Source organism: Thunnus thynnus, chromosome 20 (assembly GCF_963924715.1).
Source record: "Thunnus thynnus chromosome 20, fThuThy2.1, whole genome shotgun sequence".
NCBI lineage: Eukaryota > Metazoa > Chordata > Actinopteri > Scombriformes > Scombridae > Thunnus > Thunnus thynnus.
The window spans coordinates 11,165,196-11,183,594 of record NC_089536.1 but is presented as its reverse complement, the minus strand read 5'-3'; the positions used below and the strand labels follow the sequence as shown (position 1 = coordinate 11,183,594).

At 38.5% G+C, this 18,399-nt stretch overlaps 3 protein-coding genes across 6 annotated transcripts in view; 1 reads left to right on the top strand and 2 right to left on the bottom strand.

Moving 5' to 3' along the window:
• The window catches only part of LOC137172648 (cadherin-related family member 1), a 104,956-nt gene extending 99,679 nt beyond the window's left edge, over positions 1-5,277 (top strand). For 3 of the 4 annotated variants that reach the window (XM_067577172.1, XM_067577171.1, XM_067577170.1), the window contains 3 exons: positions 624-852; positions 1,761-2,015; positions 3,451-5,277. In XM_067577172.1, the coding sequence (XP_067433273.1) occupies positions 624-852; positions 1,761-2,015; positions 3,451-3,996 (1,030 nt within the window). In that variant the 3' untranslated portion in view covers positions 3,997-5,277. Of the gene's footprint in view, positions 1-623; positions 853-1,760; positions 2,016-2,517; positions 2,847-3,450 lie in introns of those variants that run through there. The other variant, XM_067577173.1, reaches the window with a different exon arrangement.
• Positions 5,278-7,097: 1,820 nt separating this feature from the next.
• On the bottom strand, positions 7,098-9,686 carry LOC137172653 (leucine-rich repeat, immunoglobulin-like domain and transmembrane domain-containing protein 2). The gene is made up of 3 exons (XM_067577178.1): positions 9,562-9,686; positions 8,537-9,318; positions 7,098-8,356 (listed from the first exon to the last, which is right to left on the bottom strand). Exons 1-3 carry the CDS (start codon positions 9,669-9,671, stop codon positions 7,569-7,571), a joined length of 1,680 nt encoding a protein of 559 aa, XP_067433279.1. The 5' UTR covers positions 9,672-9,686; the 3' UTR covers positions 7,098-7,568.
• A 1,259-nt stretch (positions 9,687-10,945) lies between these two features.
• lrit1b (leucine-rich repeat, immunoglobulin-like and transmembrane domains 1b) lies at positions 10,946-14,632 on the bottom strand. Its single transcript, XM_067577174.1, has 4 exons — positions 14,236-14,632; positions 13,428-13,885; positions 12,787-13,092; positions 10,946-12,645 (listed from the first exon to the last, which is right to left on the bottom strand). The coding sequence occupies exons 1-4, from the start codon at positions 14,355-14,357 to the stop codon at positions 11,582-11,584; spliced, it is 1,950 nt and encodes a 649-aa protein (XP_067433275.1). The 5' UTR covers positions 14,358-14,632; the 3' UTR covers positions 10,946-11,581.
• Positions 14,633-18,399: the final 3,767 nt, after the last annotated feature.

The window sequence follows — 18,399 nt, the reverse complement described above, 5'->3', positions numbered from 1 at the left end:
ATTTGTCTTGAAGAAAGGAATTCAGCATGATTTTTGCCTCTACACCCAACAATACTATACAATACAATAATACTCCAAGAGTGTAATTACCCAGAAAAATCAATAATCAAACTGATTAGTCAAATAAACAAATAAATATTCAAATAAATATTGATCTCCAGGGAGAAATACACATGTTATAGCAGCAGCACAAGGAACAGGCTAAGGCATTAGGACACATAAAAAAAAAATAATTTAAATGAAATAAATAAAATTAAGGGATGAAATTAAAACAGCTATATAGATTACATACATCATGATGGCTTAGAATAACTAGAGGACATACTCATTTGTGTTAACACGAACTAAAAACTTTCTTCTTCCATACTTTTAAATCACCAGGTTAACTGGATTCATTGTCAGTTCATTTTTAAATGTTGCTTGTAAAAAAGAAAAAAAGGGTGGAAATCTGTTTTTTAGAGTGAACTACAGTATGTGAGTCATCACAAGATCTGACGTTAATGTCATTTGTGCTGTAAACTGGGGAGCTTATATTAGAAACACCTCATTCGTTGGAACAGGGTGTTTGTAATAGACAACTGTGGTTATGACTCATACACTGTCTGAACTGTTGTGAACTGCAGGTTTGCCATCCACCCAACATCAGGCCTCATCTCCACGCAGCCTTGGACCAGCCTGGATGCAGAGGTCAGGTCTAAATACAACTTCTACGTCAAGGCTGAGGATTCGGAGGGAAAGTACGGCTTGGCTGAAGTCTTTGTCACTGTCCTCGACATGAATGACCACTCTCCAGAATTTGATGAAGAACTCCTGGAGAAGACCATGATTATTGGCATACCTGTCAGAGTAGAGGTACATTACATCATATAATTTTCCACTTGTACAGAAAATCTATTTTTAAATCACTAGATAGTAACAATAGCTCTTTGCAATGACATTGATATCTAGAGAATATTGTATGGAAGTTCAGGACTGCCAATATTAAAATGAAATCATCCAAATAATTGAAATTTCATTTGTGTGCACATCATATATTAATTATTTTAATTTTTATGTTTCGTAACTAGTAATAACTGCCAAAACCAAATGATTAGGGTTGTGATATTTTATAATTTATTATATTAGCCTTACATATCTTATAATTCTGTGTGATAGAGCTCAACTGTTCTTCAAAAACTATTGAAAACAAATCAGTGCGCCATGTTGTTGCACTGGATGACATGTTCCTTCATTACAATGACTACCGGCACTGTGGTTTATTTTGATTCAATCCGCCCTAAGTACTCACTAGGGCACCAAATGTGTATTAAATCCGCAGCTGAAAATAGTCCCAAGCAAATGCGCTATTTACTCCAGGTTGAGTAACATTTGCTAAAAACTACAGTGCCCTGCTGTTGTAGGATTTTTTAAAAAAAAATTTCTTCTTAATGAAGCTTTATGAACTCTTCTTAAAGATTTACATCTTCCTTAGGAACAAATGTTCTCTGGGCATAGTGCCATAGACAGGCTTTCAGGTCCTGTTTTATTGTGTAAGTAATGACACCTATTTTATGCTATTTTGGCCAGATCTTTCTTTTAAAAGAAATGTTTCAAGAAATATCCTGGTTAAATAAAGGTTAAACAAAAGAAATAGTGTGACAGACAGGAAGAAGACGCCTCAAAGTCCTGAGATGAACTAACTCAATGCTGGTTTTTGTCTTTTCATGGGATACGTTGACATTAATAAAAATGTACAATAAGGCCACTTCCACTTCTTACAGGCCGTGGATGATGATGCAGAGTCTCCAAACAACGTTATTGAGTACTCCATCATGACTGCCGATCCTGACAATGCATTTGACATAAACGCTGCCACGGGGGAGATCAAGCTGAAGCCGTACATCAAGTCCATGGAGATTGTGCAGAATATCACCAAGCTGAAAGACTGCAAGTGGTCTCTGGTGGTCCAGGCCAGGGACAGGGGCTCCCCGTCCTTCAGCACAACAGCCGTGGTCAATATCGATATCACAGAGGCGGTAAGACCTGATTTGACTCGCATGTGCTCGCAGCGCTTTCTATTCCAAGCCTTAGCTGTAGACAGCACAAGCTGTAGATTGAAGCATTTTAACATTTGAGAGGCACTGTTTTCATGCTATGCAGCTGCTAATTCAGCATCTGTGTCTCAGCAGTCACATTTCATTGACCTCATCATCTTTAAAGGATAACACTGGTCATTTTTTATGATTTATAAGACCAAAACTAACAATTAATGAATTTATTCTACTAACAAGTGATGTCTGTTTTTCGGGGCTACTTGTTAAAAATTCATACTGGTTTTGGTCTGTTCAAGAGATTTGTAGTATGAATATAAATTATAAAATAACAACACTGTTATCCTTTAACGTTTTCAGTCATTTACATTAATCCATATTTTTTTAATACTATATGTTTTCACCGTGTATTCATTCCTTCACTCTGCATGATGAAATGACTCTGTGTTTTTGGTTTTGTTTCTGTGTTGTGTATCGTGCTTTTCAGATCAAAGGTCGAATTATTACATACTTCAAGGGACTCAGCAAGCGTCCGCTGACTGTTTTCGGAATTTGTTTCAGCATTGTCGTCTCCCTCATTTTACTAACAATCTGCATATCCACAATCCTGTACTGTAACTCAGTGAAAAAGTCCAGAATCAACCCCGAGAGTAACTATATTAAAGTGATCCGTAGAGTCAAATGAGACATATTTGACACCTTTACTTCATCATGCATTCATTACGTTTAAAAAGATGTTTATTTTTCTACTCTTTGGCTATTGTCTGTAAAAGAGTACTGGAGCACATTTGAAGAAATTATATGTATAACAAATGATATGGTTTTTTGTATTTTCTTTTTTTTTTTTTTATTGTTTTAGTTTTTGATTGGAAAATATTCTAAATGAAATATTTTTCTAATAATGTAGTTTCCATATTCCCAGTTTTTACACTACCAAAACACGATATTTTTTCTAGAGCATGACTCAGACTATTTGGCTGTCAAATTGACTAAGATAGAGCCTATTACTTGGGATTTAAACCTGGATTTGCTCACTTAATATCCATTTTTCTCACATAAACATGTACTTCACTCTGTTTTGGTCTCATGAGCTGTCACCATTTTTGTTCAGCCCTCATCAGTTACATGCCAAAGAGAAATCCTAATGCACCGCACTGCCAGACGCATTCCCAACAACTAGTGTTGTGCATAGTTCTTAGCTTTGCATGAGCAGTCCCATGATGTAGGACAGAGGATGACGGGTGACTGAGTGTGAGTGTGGAAGCAATACAATGTTGGTAGACATGTTGTTTGGGCCTCCTCTGTCAGTGCTTTGCTCATACATCTCTCATGCTTGCATGCTTTGAACAAATGCTGCGTTAACGCTTGGATTCAGTCCCTTGGACTTGATTTAAACTTTTTTATTTGTGCTCTTTTACAGACTCCTCTCAAGGGGCCTATGGCGGCCTTTTTAATGAAAAGTAGGGACAATCCTATGAGAGCTCTAGGCATGGTCACTGTTATCATTAGTGTGTTGGTAGGAGTGACTGTCTTGATCTCTACCGCTATGTACATGCGCAACTCAAAGTCAAACAGGATCATGCCAGCACGTCGCATCATTAAGAGGCGACCGAGGGACGAGCAGCCCTGGAATTTCAAGATGCCCATTTTCAAAAATCCAAACGACCCAGCAGATAAGTTCCTTATCGGCGACCCTGAAAGCAACACCCAGCGGAACACCAGTAGCCCTCGACCAAAACCTCCTCCACCCAGTGCGCCATGCCTGCCTCCTCCACCTCCGTCCAACACACGGCTCAGTGAGAGGCCCCGAGCAGTCCCAACAATCTCTGGTGCATTGGCCTACAAAGGCTCAAAGAAAGCTAAATCTAGCCGCCGCAAAGAGGGAAATCACAGCTCTGCTTTAGTGTCAGAGCTTAAAATGAAGCTGGAGCAGAAAATCATTGAGAACAACCAAGGTTATTATTAACTCTGTCAAACAAATGTCTTGTTTAAGGTTTCCTTGTCTGTTCTTTGACGACTCACTCTACTGCTCCTAGCTCATGTGTTGTTGGAGAGTTCTCAGCTGAACCTCACATGATGATAAGGTAGGGTTGGCCTACCTTTAAATTATTCAGGATTTAAGGCTATAAGGGGTATCACAGGAAGCTTTACAGATATTGATGTCTTAAGATGGGATATTAAACAAGTGGGCTGCGGTGCATTCTCCGTTGACCCTGCTTAAGTAAAGAGAGGAGAGAGCTCGAGTATGTCGGTGATGCAGTTGAAGATTATTCACCACACTGCCATCTTGAGGAAGATTATATCATCTTAACAACAGTATGAAGCACTACTGTAAATTGCCCATGGAGAGGATTAGTAAGACTTACAGTGTATACATAAGTTGAATAACTTCCTGAAAAGTGTTGTATTCAAGACCCTGTAATGTTTTCAACACAGAACTACTGTAGGAATTCAACCAGTACATCCTAAAAATAAAATAATTTCTCCTTGCTCATGTGGAGCATGCAGCTGAATGACACGGTCATGAAAAACAACAACGCTTATTATGAAGTGCTAAAGGACCTATGTGTTGATATTTTTACTGTGTTACATCAGCCGCTCGAAAGCTGAAAAGTTGCTCTTTTGTATGATTACAATGTGCCACTGTAGGTTTTCACAGTAACACAAGCTAACAGAGTTGCTTTTATTTATTTTAGTGTGTGCAATTCTAGAAAAATGCTTTTATATCAATTTACATGGGTCCATTTTAAATGTACATAATTGTATTGTTTTCATTATATGAGGATACATGTGACCAGATATGAACATTTCACAGCTGTATCTTGTAGCAGTAAATTACACAAAGTACACATGAAACCATCTAACTCCACTACATTGGACATTGTTGGTATAAAGTAGATGTATGCTTGAAAGTTTCGAGCTCAGATTGCTTTGTATATAACTGCTTGGACATTTCCTTTATAGATATAGATATTGAAATATAGTCTGTGTCAAACATTTAGGGTTCACGCACAATTACTTTCCATATTACTCTTCAATGCCTTCAAATCTAGGCAAATAAGATTAGAGTAATTTCAGCGCTGTTATACATATCTTGTATCTAACCATATCTTAACTTATAACTATCTTATATAAGTTGAGGTAAACTATATATCTGAACTATAAATTACACTTGCCTGGTCCTTTGAAGTATCATATTTGTACCGTCTTTGTACTGTCTTGATTTTGAATAAATATGTGAAAATAAGTTGGTTTTTGCTCAATTTTGTGCAGACGCTAGATAAGATTAGTTTAATTTAATCAATGTAAAGTTTCAGTGAAGAGAAAAATAACCTATTTCAAAGACATTAACACATTAAATGTATGAGAGATTTTTTTGTAACACGTTTTTTTTTTTTTTTTTTTACAGGTTCCTTCATTTTATACTAATTTCCTGAACATTTTTCCATTTGCAGGTATTAGGAGATATTACAGAAAGGGTGGTGAAATTTGGTACAAATTATAAGAAAAAACTGAAAAAATGTCAAGTAGCTGCTGTGATACTGTTCATTTTGAGGACATTTCTTTGAAAGGGTTAGCTAGTATAAAAATAATTAGTAGATAAAATAATCTGATATGCTATATCACACAAAACTACACAGGGAACACTAAGTAGTTTATTTCAGTCCAAATGAATTTTGGCACATGAACAACTACATATGAACCCAAATATAATGAGTGGGCACTAACCAACCAAACCAATTTAAAACTTGTTTTTGTACCAAATTGCACCACCCTTCCTGTATAGTTAAATACCTGCAAATTACATAAGAAATTTCCAGGAAATTGGTATAAAATTAAAGGACCTGTACTATTTTTTTCATTGATGTAAAATGGTAAATCCATGGCAGCAAACATGAATTATTATAGTATTAGTGTGTAATATTAAAATGACAATGTGCTACACTAATGCAGTGCAAATATCTAGAATAACTGTAAGATTGAGAGTCTACATCCAGCTAGTAGCTCTGTGAGACTATACTAAGGCACAGTGGTGATGCTAACACCAGCATGCTCATTGTGACCATGTGTTAACATTTTAACATTTGTTAATTAGCATAAAACAGCTGAGGCTGATGGGAATGTCTTTTGTTTTGCAGGTATTTGGTCATCAACTAAAGTATTAGACAAATTAAAAGTGACTTGATTATAGTGCTAGAGGAACGTTCACAGGATTGCTGAAGTTATTACAATTCATCTTGAAGGGAACATGAATGTCTTTACCTAATGTCATGGCAAGATTTCACTCAAAAACCACTAAAGGAAAGATCCTCTGAGAATCATGAATATCCGTACCAAATTTTGTGCCAATTTATCCAGTAGATGTTTATATATATTTTACCAAATTAGCCAAAATTGTTACCTGCTGGTGGCACAAATTCAGAGGACTGCCAAAGTCAAAGGGATTCATTGTGCGGGAACTATGAAAATCTCTACAAAATTTCATGGCAATCCATCCTATAATTGCTAGGATAGTTTAGACAAAAGAAGTGGGCCAACCAATCAACAGGCTGACATTGCCATCCCTGGAGGCACACCACTAGCAGGGCTAAAATCATTTAATACATTTTTACTACATTTTTGTTTGGCCATTTGAAAAATTAAATGAACTGTAAAATTGAATATATGTTGCAAGGTGGGTGTGCCATCATTGAATATGTGATCATAATTTATATAGGCTAACAAAAATTATATTCAATAATAATTATTTGCACTATATTCTAATATATCTAGTTTTACTAAGCTCCAAGTAATGAATGCTTCTCATAATGGATGCAAAAGAACCAACATTGAAGTAACTAATTGCAAATATCACGTTTTTCATGTATTTGCCTTCACAATTGACGTAAAGACTCAGTGAGCTCGGAGCTGTCATTAAATGGAAATATCATGTCCTGCTGACTAGGATTCAGATAGAAAATCACTTTAATCTGCTTACCAGTGTATGTATAAATGCACGGGGAAAACACTGCTTATGCAACAAATCCTCTGAGTGATTGTGCTAAAAAATCAGAGTATGTCTCAGCATTTGTCTTTGACTTCCCTTTAATCCACATCATACATCGTTTCATTCCATTACAAGACAACAAATCTGGAATCTGTAAAAAGAAAGAACATTAAAAAAGCATATTTTATAGCTTCAGTCTCCTGATCCATGAACCACAGAATACACTCCATTTTAATTTACTTTGGTGAAATGAACAATAAAGGGATATACAATGGTATGTAAACTTAAATGTTTACATATTTGAAATTTAGGAGTGCATGACTTTGCATTCAGTATCAAAACATTAAGAAAAAGTGACAAGAAATATCAAATGCATTTTACAACAAACTTCCTTCTGTACATGTATAATAACAAACTCTCCTCATAATAAGGAATAAAGGCATCTCCATTTTGAGCTGATAGCTTGAAATGTATATTTACATGTATATTTACTATACTTGACATTACTGACATTATTTACATATACACATGTGCAATTCTTGAATTTAATGCTAGTAAAGATGAGCTGCGCTTCCTCCTTTGCCCTTTTCCTCAGGCTTCTGCCTCTTTTTGGGTTTTTCCTCCGAGTCCCTGCACAGGCCTTCATCACTGGTCGCCTGCAGGCTGTCAAACGTGCCCTGTCTCTCCGTCCCCTGCAGATTCTCTCCACGCAGACTGCGCTTCTTCCATAGATTCACACAGTGCTCCACGCAGCTGAATTTGGCCTCCGTAGTGCAGGCGTACATGCCGGCTGGCACGGAAAGCACCATGGCACACACGATGACTATAATGTGGATGAGCCTCTCCCTCTGCTCCAGCTCGCTGATGTCACTTCCCGTCACAAACACGATGCACTGGCCTTCCCTCGGTGGCTGATTCTTCAAGGTCACACACACCTCATACTTTGTAACAGGAAGCAAGTCAGTGACTGAGTAGCTGTTGATGCCAGGGCCGATGTATATCATCTCCTTTTTGGGGGAATCATATTTGCCGAAGTGTATGGTAAACCAGGTTTCTCCCGGGTTATCTGTAGCTGCGTACCACTCGAGGGTGATACCGTAAACTGTCTGCTTGGCAATACGGATATCAATGTAGGCATTCTCATCGGATGACAACATAGGGATAGGTGGAGGGAGAGGAGCGGAGATATTGGAGGAGCTGATGTTCACCGTGATGCTGACAGAGGAGTTGCCGATGAAGTTGTTGGCCATGCAAGTGTAGAGTCCTCGGTCTGCCAGGGCAAGAGAGGGGATCACCAGCTTGGAGGTGATGGTCTCCTCGTCTATGCGAGTCTCAGTTGCTGCATGGAGAAAACAGAGCGTTCCGCATTTAAATGACACTTGTTTACCTCTGCCTAAACAGCCTTTTGTTAGTACATAAAGCAGATGCAGCCTGAAAGTTCAACATATACCTCACTAAGTGCTCCCACAGCAGGTTCACAACAGTTTAATGGATGATAGTAATAAAAAAAAAATCTTACCAGCAAATCCTCTTATAATCTTCAGACTGTACATCCACTGGATGGTCGGGCCTGGCCTGGCCTTGACTAAGCATGTGAGTGTTGCATTTGCTCCGAGAGGTAAAGTGATGTTAGTCGCTGGGGCAGAGGCCACTGGCTTCATGCATGTTTTTAACTGGATCTCATGGAAAAACTTGTTGGCTTTGGAGGCGGGGCCTGAGCACATCAAATAAGAGTTCATCAGAATGATGGGAGGGCTGACTGCCCTGATGAATTCAACAAAGCCTTTGAGGCGGCAATCGCACAACCAAGGGTTGTCGTGCAGCGCCAAAACCACATTGGAGACCACCCCTTCTTTCCCCCACGCTTTCTCCGCTGTTTGGTAAAGAGGCCAATTAATGAAGACATCTTTTGATATGACACTAAGCTGATTGAAGGATAAATCTAAGTAGGTCAGTGTAGGTAAGTGTCTCAGAGCATGTTCTGGCAGGACATCCAACCGATTGTGCTTCAGGTCCAGAATCTTGAGTTTCGGTGTGTCTTGAAATGCAGTCCACGGTACTGAAGTCAGCTTGTTCCCCTGTAGTCTCAGCTCTGTCAGGTTTGCCAGCCCCTCCAAGCTTTTGATGTTCATCAGGGTGATCTCATTGAAATTCAGCCAGAGAAACTCCAAGGCACTAACTTTGGAGAAAGATCCTCGAGGTAACTCAGTCAGGTGGCAGTTTTCAATACGGATTTTTGTGAAATCTTGTGGGATATCCTCTGGGATTTGTCCCATGGAGGTTTCCATACATAGTAAAGACCTAGAATGGTAAGACGAGATATGTTTAGACAAGAGAAGCAAATGACAAGTGCACATTTTATCTTTATAGCTTCTCAATGTACGTGCAGAGTTGTACAAATGTAAAATGTATGCATAGTGTTTGTAGATTTTAGAACAATTTGATCAGTAAGTTACATTTAAGACATCCTTTATTTTTTAAAAGGGGGTTATGGCTATACGTAACCTACATTTAGGAGTCTATATAAGCGCAGTGGTCACTCACCTTCCCAAGTTATCATCTGTGCAGGAGCAACCGATCAGACAAGTTGATGATCCAGGAGTGATGAGATAAAATACAAGAACAATACGTGATATGACATACACGGCGTCCATATTCCTGGAAGAGCATGTGAAATAGGCCTGTGAGGGGCAGGACATGCCATGGGCTGCATAGAAGAAAGCCTATTACCTTAATGCCTTGACGTAACACTTAAGACACCAAATGACATGTGAGACAAACAGGAAAGGTGTATTATTAGCACTGGTCCACTTTGTCTTGAGAATATTGTTGGATCTGCTCTCTCTCCCCAAATCAAGATTCAATGAGTTATGTTTGATTTTGTTCTATTTTCAGGTATGACCCTCAAACCGCTTTGGATCAGTCTAATTTAATTTATTTGTCCCCTACCAAAGCACAGGCATTGGCATGACAGGAGGCCCATCTGTATTAAGTGGGCTGGAGCCCGTCAGGCTTAGCGGCACACAGAGGGAGGGTTGCATAGAGACGGAGAGACAGATGTCTGGAGAGGACTGTAATCTGACCTCAATAATCTGAACACTGGTCGTCTCTCAGGTTGTTATAGGCCGAATAAGCACGTAAAGCAAGTGTGAAAACAGATGACATCAACAGCATTGTAGTTGCAATCTTGAACAGACATTTTTCCTTTTATACGTAAGCTTTTTTTAGAGGTGTACATCTTAGGTTGACAGAGAAAGAGATTTATTTAATGCAATGTAATAAAGGCAATGTCCCAGATATTGAATTATTGATTTCTTAATTATAGTCGCTTGCATAGCAATACATATAAACTGGAGATATTTGCCAAATATATATGTTTTTAAGTATTTTTTGTTATTTTAGTTTAGTCTACCTGTAGATACCAAACGCATACTGTAGCTTTCCTTAAAAGACAAAACAACTGTGTCTGTATGAGAATTATTATTTATAGAAATCTGTTCACACACCTGTTTGTCTTCTAGGTTCTCAGAATTGTCATTGAATCTTAAATCTTTATCAGATCACGCTGGTGTTATTGATGCTTCAATTTGTGTTAAAAATTATATTGTGACAGTGTTTTAGTCAGAAAATCAATCTTGTGATTTATGTTAAAAAAATTAAAAAAACTGACATCATGTGATTTATTTCTTCTGATCCAGCTCAGCCATCCACTACTTGAATCAGGTTTAAAATCATTATTTATTAGTTGTAAATTCTACATAAACAGGCTGAGTTCAGCTGTATGTTTCACCATCGCAGATGTTATTTTTCAGCAAATTAGCAGTCAAAATCTTTTGCTTACATTTGTGAAAAGCTAGTTTTTAATGAACATAACTAATTCCTGCTAAATCAATGTTCTGAGCGGTAAGAAACAAACTTGTAAGCTGTATCAATATAAAAAATATTTATTTTTATACATACATACATACACAGATATTTCAGGTCACAAATATTTACATATTATAAAATATACTGTATCTTAGGTTTTTGACCCAACAGTAAACCTGGCACGTTAACATCATACTGACATACAAAATAGACTAATAATTGCTGGTTTACCATTTCTCTAAATACATTATGTTTTAGGTAAATATCTTAATACAATGCAGAGGTTACATCTTGGAAAAAAGAAAAATAAATCGATTGGGTTTTAAAGTTTAGGGCAACATTTCAAAACATTTTCCTCTGCAAAACATCACCTTTCAAAGTGCATAATGAATTTCAAAAAATACATTTTTACAACATTTACAACACATGTAAATATTGAAACTGTGTCATTGTGTGTATTTTCCCTTTTTTGCTGTTCACCAAATCTATGGTGGTTATTATTCCCACAAGGCTGTAAAATAATGTCATACTTCCAATGCTGACAGAGCTATCAGTGTCCCCTGAAGACCCTTTTAAGAGGTTTGATTTGAGTCTTTTTCACTACACCAGTCTCTGAGCACTGAAACTAATAAGTTCACATCGTCAGGCCGTTAAAAAACAAAGTGCATCCTCTGGAGGTTGAGGCATATGTTTGGTTTTAGCAGAAGTACTCATTAGGTGGCCCCTCAGTCCTGGCTGTGGCCTCTGAGTCAACACTGGACCTCGCTGAGAGCAGCCTGTTGGATTCGTCAGGATTTAGCCTGGTCAGATACTCGCCTTCCATCCCTTTAGCTTTGGCCCCAGGGCCGAGGGTCTCAAACGTAACGTACGAGTCCTGTATTTCTTTCGACTGCCTACCCAAGAGTTTCTGGCAGCGCTTCTTCAGGGCCCCGCAGCACACAATCAGTGTCAGAGGGACAGCAATCACACATGCCACTGTTATCACCACCACATTAATGAGTTTCTGAGTGCCACTGGCACTGGCCGCCTCATCTGTTGAGAAGATTACACACTGCTCCTTTTTCGGAATCAGGCCTTTGACGCAAACGCAAGCAATATACTTGGTCTTTGGCACAAGGCCGTCAATTGTGATCCTGTTCTTTCCAGCGCCTACATTGATCCGACGCATGTCCCTCTCACCAAATATAGCATAAAGGACACTGAATTCTGTGGTGTTTGTGGCTGTAGGGGCTCGCCAGTTCAGAGAGACAGTATGGTCGGTGTCTCCAATCACCTTCACCGAACGCACTATCCTTTTCTCCGGAGCTTGCTGTAAGGATGAGGCATTGGCCGCCAAGTTACTCAGAGCATCCACCTCTACCGACTTCTGAGGGTCTGACGCTTTGCCTCGTCCCTGAGAAGTATCATCCGAGATGCTGTAGCTCTCGATCTCATACTTCCCAGTGACGGCTTTGCCATTGAGAGGCTCGATGATGGGCTGAGCAGCCGTGGTGGTTGGTGGAGGAACATATCTGGCAATAAGTTTCTCCTGGTATGCTGCCCTGCCGATGCCGCCAGGTTTCTTCCCTCTGTTTCTTTTAGAAACACCACCTCCTGCTTCTTCTGACCGAATGGAATCTGTGATCACCAAAGAGATGATGGCATCTGCAGTGCCCACAAAGTTGGTTGCTTTGCACACATACTTTCCAGAATCACGGTAGGAGACTGCTGGCACGCTCAGAATCGACCAAATGATGCCCTCCTTTGAAATCTCTTCCTGAACTGAGAAATAAAAAGGCACAATTCCACAGAGTTAATTAGATTGGCACAAAAGGAAAACTGTAATCTCATTGACACTGACTTACACAGAAATAGATGCCATTCTAATCTTGGCACATTTGGAACTGGTTCAGCAGAACTCACCAGTGCCGTTCATTTTCTTGCCATCAGCGCGGCTCCAGGACAGCTCGGGGATAGGGACTCCAACAGTGCCACAGCGCAACAGAACATTGTTGCCCAGTGAGCTCCGAACACGAGCCACGGCTGTGTGCACTCGAGGGCCCTGGCACCTCTGCAGCTCCGCTTCGGTGAAAAGCACCCCAGACAGGCTCTCCGGATCAGCGCATCTCAGCCTGGTGTCTATCAGAGCCACGGATGATGATGGGGACTTCTGAAACTGGACCAGGTCATGAAGCCGGCAGTCGCACAGCCATGGGTTGTCATGGAGACCTACAAAACAAAGCAAGTGTGATAAAGTGCTGTCAGTGAAAAGAAAAACTGATTTTTGTCATTTTAGCATCCTCATATGAATCACTGTTACTACATCTATCCTTTACACATTCACCACAATTGAAAACCAACAGTAATGAGCCATTTTAAGACCAAGAACATCTAAGTTAAAATAAACAGAATTAGCCTTGACAACTTGACACACTGTACGCAATAACTATAATTAGACTCAGCTTAAATGCTGCTGGTGTCAGAGACACAGAAGTGGTTGTCATGTAAGGCAGCTTAAAAAGAAAACGTTCCAGTATCCTTATATGTCACAGCTTGATCCTCACCAAGAATTAGTTTGGAATCTGTGTCCTGGGATGGCTTCACACTCAGCCACATTGAGAGAACATCAGCAGGAACAGTTGTCAGACTGTTGCTGGATAAATCCAGATAGGTGATATTCTTTATGTACATAGTTGATTCAGCAGGGATGGAGGAGATCTTGTTGTTGTGTAAGTCGAGGAGCCTCAGGTTTGGCATATCGGTCAGAGCCTCCCAGGGGAAGGAGGTGAGGGTGTTTCCGTCCAACCTGAGCTCATCCAGGTTGTAGAGACCCCGGAAACTGTCAACATTCAGTGAATTTAGTGAATTGAAAGACATCCACAGAAACTCCAGGCTGTTGAGGTAGTGGAAGTTGTCACTAGAAATCCTTGAGATTGCTGTCTTCTCAATGCGCAGCTTGGATGTGTCAGTGGGGAAATTTGGAGGGACCACAGTAATCTCTGGATCATTGCAAAGTACACTCCTGCAGGAAAGAAATGACAAAAATATTATTAATATTATTGCATGATATTTAAGAGGAACAATATCAAAGCAATATTTCAAATCTATGAGCATGTAGAAGCAGATTTAACAATTAACAAAGATTTTTTGCCTCCATTTAACATAAAAAGAATATAGTTCAGCATATTAGAGAAAAACGTAGTAGTCCATTGTTCAGTAACAAGCAAAGGAGATTAAAGAGCAACTCCAAGTTAATCCTCCACTATACATAGTGACTGAACTGAAGAAAGCTGCAGGGAAAATCAATTTTGCACGCATGAAAAAGCAAAAGACTTGTACTACAGAATAAAAAACAATAATTATCATATTTACCTTGCTTTTGATCCATCGCTTAATTTGTGGAAAAAGCAGCTACATTGTCCAGGACATGAACTGCTCATCAAAGGAAGAAAAACTAAAGCCAAACAAAAAGCAGAAGCAAAATGTCGACTCATTTTTTCCTCCTGTAAGATACTAAGTGCTAGGCAACTAAACTACTAATTAAATAAATACACACTACAGCTCAGTTTAACAGGACATCGGATGCATCGTGGTGTTGTGCAGGCTCACAGCTCCATACTGCTCCGACTGGTCTGAATCCAGAGATAAAAAGGATAGGCAGGGATTAGTGAGGGACTTGGGTTATTTTCATTCACACGATTAGGCTATTGCTTCCTGGAAGCTGATAGGCTGCATAGTTTTCACTTTCATTCTCAGGCAAATACTTTTCAATAGTTGATTGGTTGGTTAATTATGGACACAACAAACTGTACAGCAACTAAATGAAGAGGAGGCTGCAGGGAGACACAACAGAAGCCGAAATATACCTACATGTACTCATAAATGTTTGAAACAGATTGTATTTGTAGGAAGATTTTAAAATGATGCTTTTGAAAAATGTTTTGTTTTGAATGCTTTTATGTGCCTTAACATTTTTCCAGCATTTTCTTTTAACTCATATCCTGCTAAATTATGAAGTAGACCAATGCTAACCACTGTGTTGTTACTATATTACATGTACAAGTCACCAAATTCAACAAATTACAGCTGATGTGAAAAAATAAAGTTGTCCTACAGTTTCAGATGGTTTTCATTAAGTTCTGCTCTTGTTGCAACCTTTGCCTGTCTTCGAATTATGGTCATTTTTTGACATAGTCTATGTTGAATAAATAGACAAACTGTAGTCAGTGTTTCATTGTTATGCATTGTTTGCTTCAACTTTGTACCAAAGTGACCACTAGATGGGAGCAGAGAGTTACAAAGGGTATAGTGCTACTTTTTGTTTTAAGACTCAAACTACAGACCACGGAAATGATTCCCATCCTGATCATTGGGTTTAAATACAAAATAAATCATCTCTCTGTTGCATTTTTCCCATCTTTTATGATTATGACTTTTGACTTTGTCTGAAAAGTAGTTAAAGGAGTAAAGACATTAACCTCAGTTTGAACTTTTGCACATCATTTAAACACTGACTCATTGCTCTCTCCTTCTCCAATGCAAAGCCCAAGAGTATTCTCCAATTTTAAGCTTACATTTATCCTTTTACTATTATATTGTGTAGTAATAATTTACAGTAGTATCCTGCAGAACATGTTCACATTTTATTTGTAAGTGTGTGTCTGTGTGTGAAACATTTCGTGAAGGACAGACATGCTGTCACAGTTTCTGAGGGTTTTTTCGCAGGTGCAGAGGTTTAAAAGCACGGCTGTCCGTTCGGCAGGATTTCAAATCCTTTAATCCTGTCATCTCCCTGTCTCTTATTAATACATCTTTGTTCTATTTCTCTCAGGAGGGATGTCCTCAAAACCTGAGAAAAAACCTCCAAACCCCCACGTCCACCACCTCCTTCTCCACGTCTGACCTCTAGTGGGGCACATCTTGATCTCAGGGAGGGGGGAGGACCTGCTGTTATGTCTGCACTCAAAGGTTTAGTTGAAGTAAAAGTAATTAACACTGTATTTTAGTGACAGTAAAAACTGTAAAAGTAGAAGCTTAGCCCTCTTCACAGTGTTTAATTATTGAAAATCCCCAAAATTGGAGAATATGAGATAATGAACCTCTTAATATCTTTATCTCCAGAGTCTCTTAATTATGTCAACAATGTTAAGTGAGGTTTTTTTAAGGAAATCCTGAAAATGATTTACAACATTGTTTTACTTGCCATGAGGCATTTTATCTCATACTGAATGTAAAATATGAATCTGCAATTTCAGCCATCTGATAAAGTGAAGAGAATGTTTTCCTCTAAAATATATATGAGGAAAGAACGGAAAGTCTCCCAAAGTACTCGAGGAAACTAGCAGTACCTCCAAATTGTATTTACGTGTGGTACATAATGACTGCTCACTTCTGATTTCACCACTTAAGACTTTCACAGAAATATTGTAGTTTCCGTTGTTTGTTTTTTTTTTTTTTTTTGTTGTTGCTCCTGTTCCTCAGAGTCTGTTGCTAGAAATGCAGTTTCAACAGTGAAGCCTTTGTGTCATTGCAAAACCAGCAGATTATGATGCTGTAATTGACTGTTTGCCAAGGTGTTAATATGCAACCACTACAAAGGTGCAAGCACTTTGCAGACAGTATATTCAGGACAATTACAGCTGTGGGTTTCATTCCCAAATTCGTAGCTTAAGAAGATGAAGAGCCTCTCACTGAGATGATATCAATCAATCCTGATTTCTTTTAACTCAGCGCTGTATTGTACTGACTTTTCCAAAATATTAACTTTATGTATAGCTTTTTGAAGCTAAAAGTTCTTCAAATTAAAGACAATCTTTAAGTCTTTTTGTCACTATTTCAGCACTCACTGCACTATTTCACATTTTATTAAAATTGCAACTTTGGCATATTGATAAAGCAGATTGTGAGTTCATAAAAACAGAAAACAAACATATTCAGTGTGTGTGAGTTCAGTTTATAATTTACATCCATTGATCAATCCACTGCATTCATGTTTTCTGTTGTGTTGGTTAAATCTGGTTCTTATTTCAACACACTCAGCTGTGGTAGATTATCAGATTGTTTAATTGAAACTTTCTGCATTGTGAAAGTAACAATCTGCTGCTTTACGTTCTTGCGTGGCCTCACACTGCTCACTCAGCCTCTTGTTGGGATTTGGGGCAGCAGACAAACATGCTGACATACAAATCAGACGCTCTAAATTTCTTTGTAAGACGTCGATATCAGCACTGCCACACATTTGAGTCAGGAACTGAGTCACACGTGTCGGAGCGGCAGAGCAGCAGCAGCACCGAGAGGCATCAACACTGCAGCTCTCTTTATGCTGACTGTGAGGAAGTCTGTAACATGATTGGATGCTGAGCTTTCAGTCGGGACAATATGGGCAGTTTGAGAAAAGGGTATTATAAGTCCATTGGGACAAATCATTACTTCATAGTTAATGAGTTTGTGGTAATCTGCGGACAGATTAGTGGTGCAATCAGACTCTGCCCAAATGTTACATTTTAAAAGGTTCAGACTGCTGCGAGAGCCAAAGGTCACTATTGTAATGTCCTCATTTTTGGGGGGTTATATAGTTATTTTTGTATAAAACAGCTATATGAATAAATAAGTAAGATCCTGATCCTTTCACTGACTTTAAAATTGCTCTTCTACACTTAATGTGATTGGATATCATTTCACATTTTGAGAAAATGCATTTCGTTTTACCCTTGAATGTGCAACTTTAACTCACAAGTTTCTATGAATAAATAAAAAAATTCACCAAAATTTTCTTCATTAAAATCATCTTTTGTCTTCATCTAAAGATGTTACTTTTGCACAGATGTTACAATGTTATAATTACTTTCTTTACCCCAGCTGAGCTCATTTAACCCACAAACTTCAGATTGAGAAAAAATGGAAATTTGTCTTTGGCATGTGTCACAAGTAGAGCAGGTGTTAGAATGCAAAGTCCTCATCTGCTTCTTCATCATGTTGATGGTAGTTTGAATAAGTTGGAAATCTGATTCAAACTACCATTTTACTTGCATGGTTGATGATCTGAGAAAGTTTTGGATTGTTTTTAAACAGAGATGTAACACTGAAATGCCAACTCTGTAGGCAGACAAAATGTTTTAATGCTGTCCTTTCAGTCCCGATCTTTAACCCTATCATGTTTACTGCACATCAAACATACAACTGAATTTTTATTTTGTACTGTATATATACAGTATCTACACATTACACAGTGTATGTGTGCAATCTAATGATAACAATGCTGGCTGCACAATTTCCCAAATTGCAAATGTTAATTGCACCAAATATTGTGATTCAGGAAAAAAACATTCAAAGTCACATTTGCAGCTTCTCTGTATATTTTAATGGACAAAGCCCATAAAAGCCAGTCCAATATGTTGTGGTGGAAGGATTACGTGAATTTGAGCAGCCTTAAAAATAAAGAAGCCACACAGTCAGTCCATGATTTGAGTACATGTTTAAAGGACATCCTGTCTGTGAAAATTAGATATTAAATAAAAATGAAATGACCTAAAGCTA

Coding starts and splice junctions, on each gene's coding strand:
- LOC137172653 (XM_067577178.1), bottom strand. CDS start 9,671: ATGGACGCCGTGTATGTCATATCACGTATTGTTCTTGTATTTTATCTC. Junction 9,319..9,561: donor ACAGATGATAACTTGGGAAG/GTGAGTGACCAC, acceptor TTACCATTCTAG/GTCTTTACTATGTATGGAAA. Junction 8,357..8,536: donor GATTATAAGAGGATTTGCTG/GTAAGATTTTTT, acceptor TTCTCCATGCAG/CAACTGAGACTCGCATAGAC.
- lrit1b (XM_067577174.1), bottom strand. CDS start 14,357: ATGAGTCGACATTTTGCTTCTGCTTTTTGTTTGGCTTTAGTTTTTCTT. Junction 13,886..14,235: donor AGCGATGGATCAAAAGCAAG/GTAAATATGATA, acceptor TCTTTCCTGCAG/GAGTGTACTTTGCAATGATC. Junction 12,646..12,786: donor CAAGAAAATGAACGGCACTG/GTGAGTTCTGCT, acceptor TTTATTTCTCAG/TTCAGGAAGAGATTTCAAAG.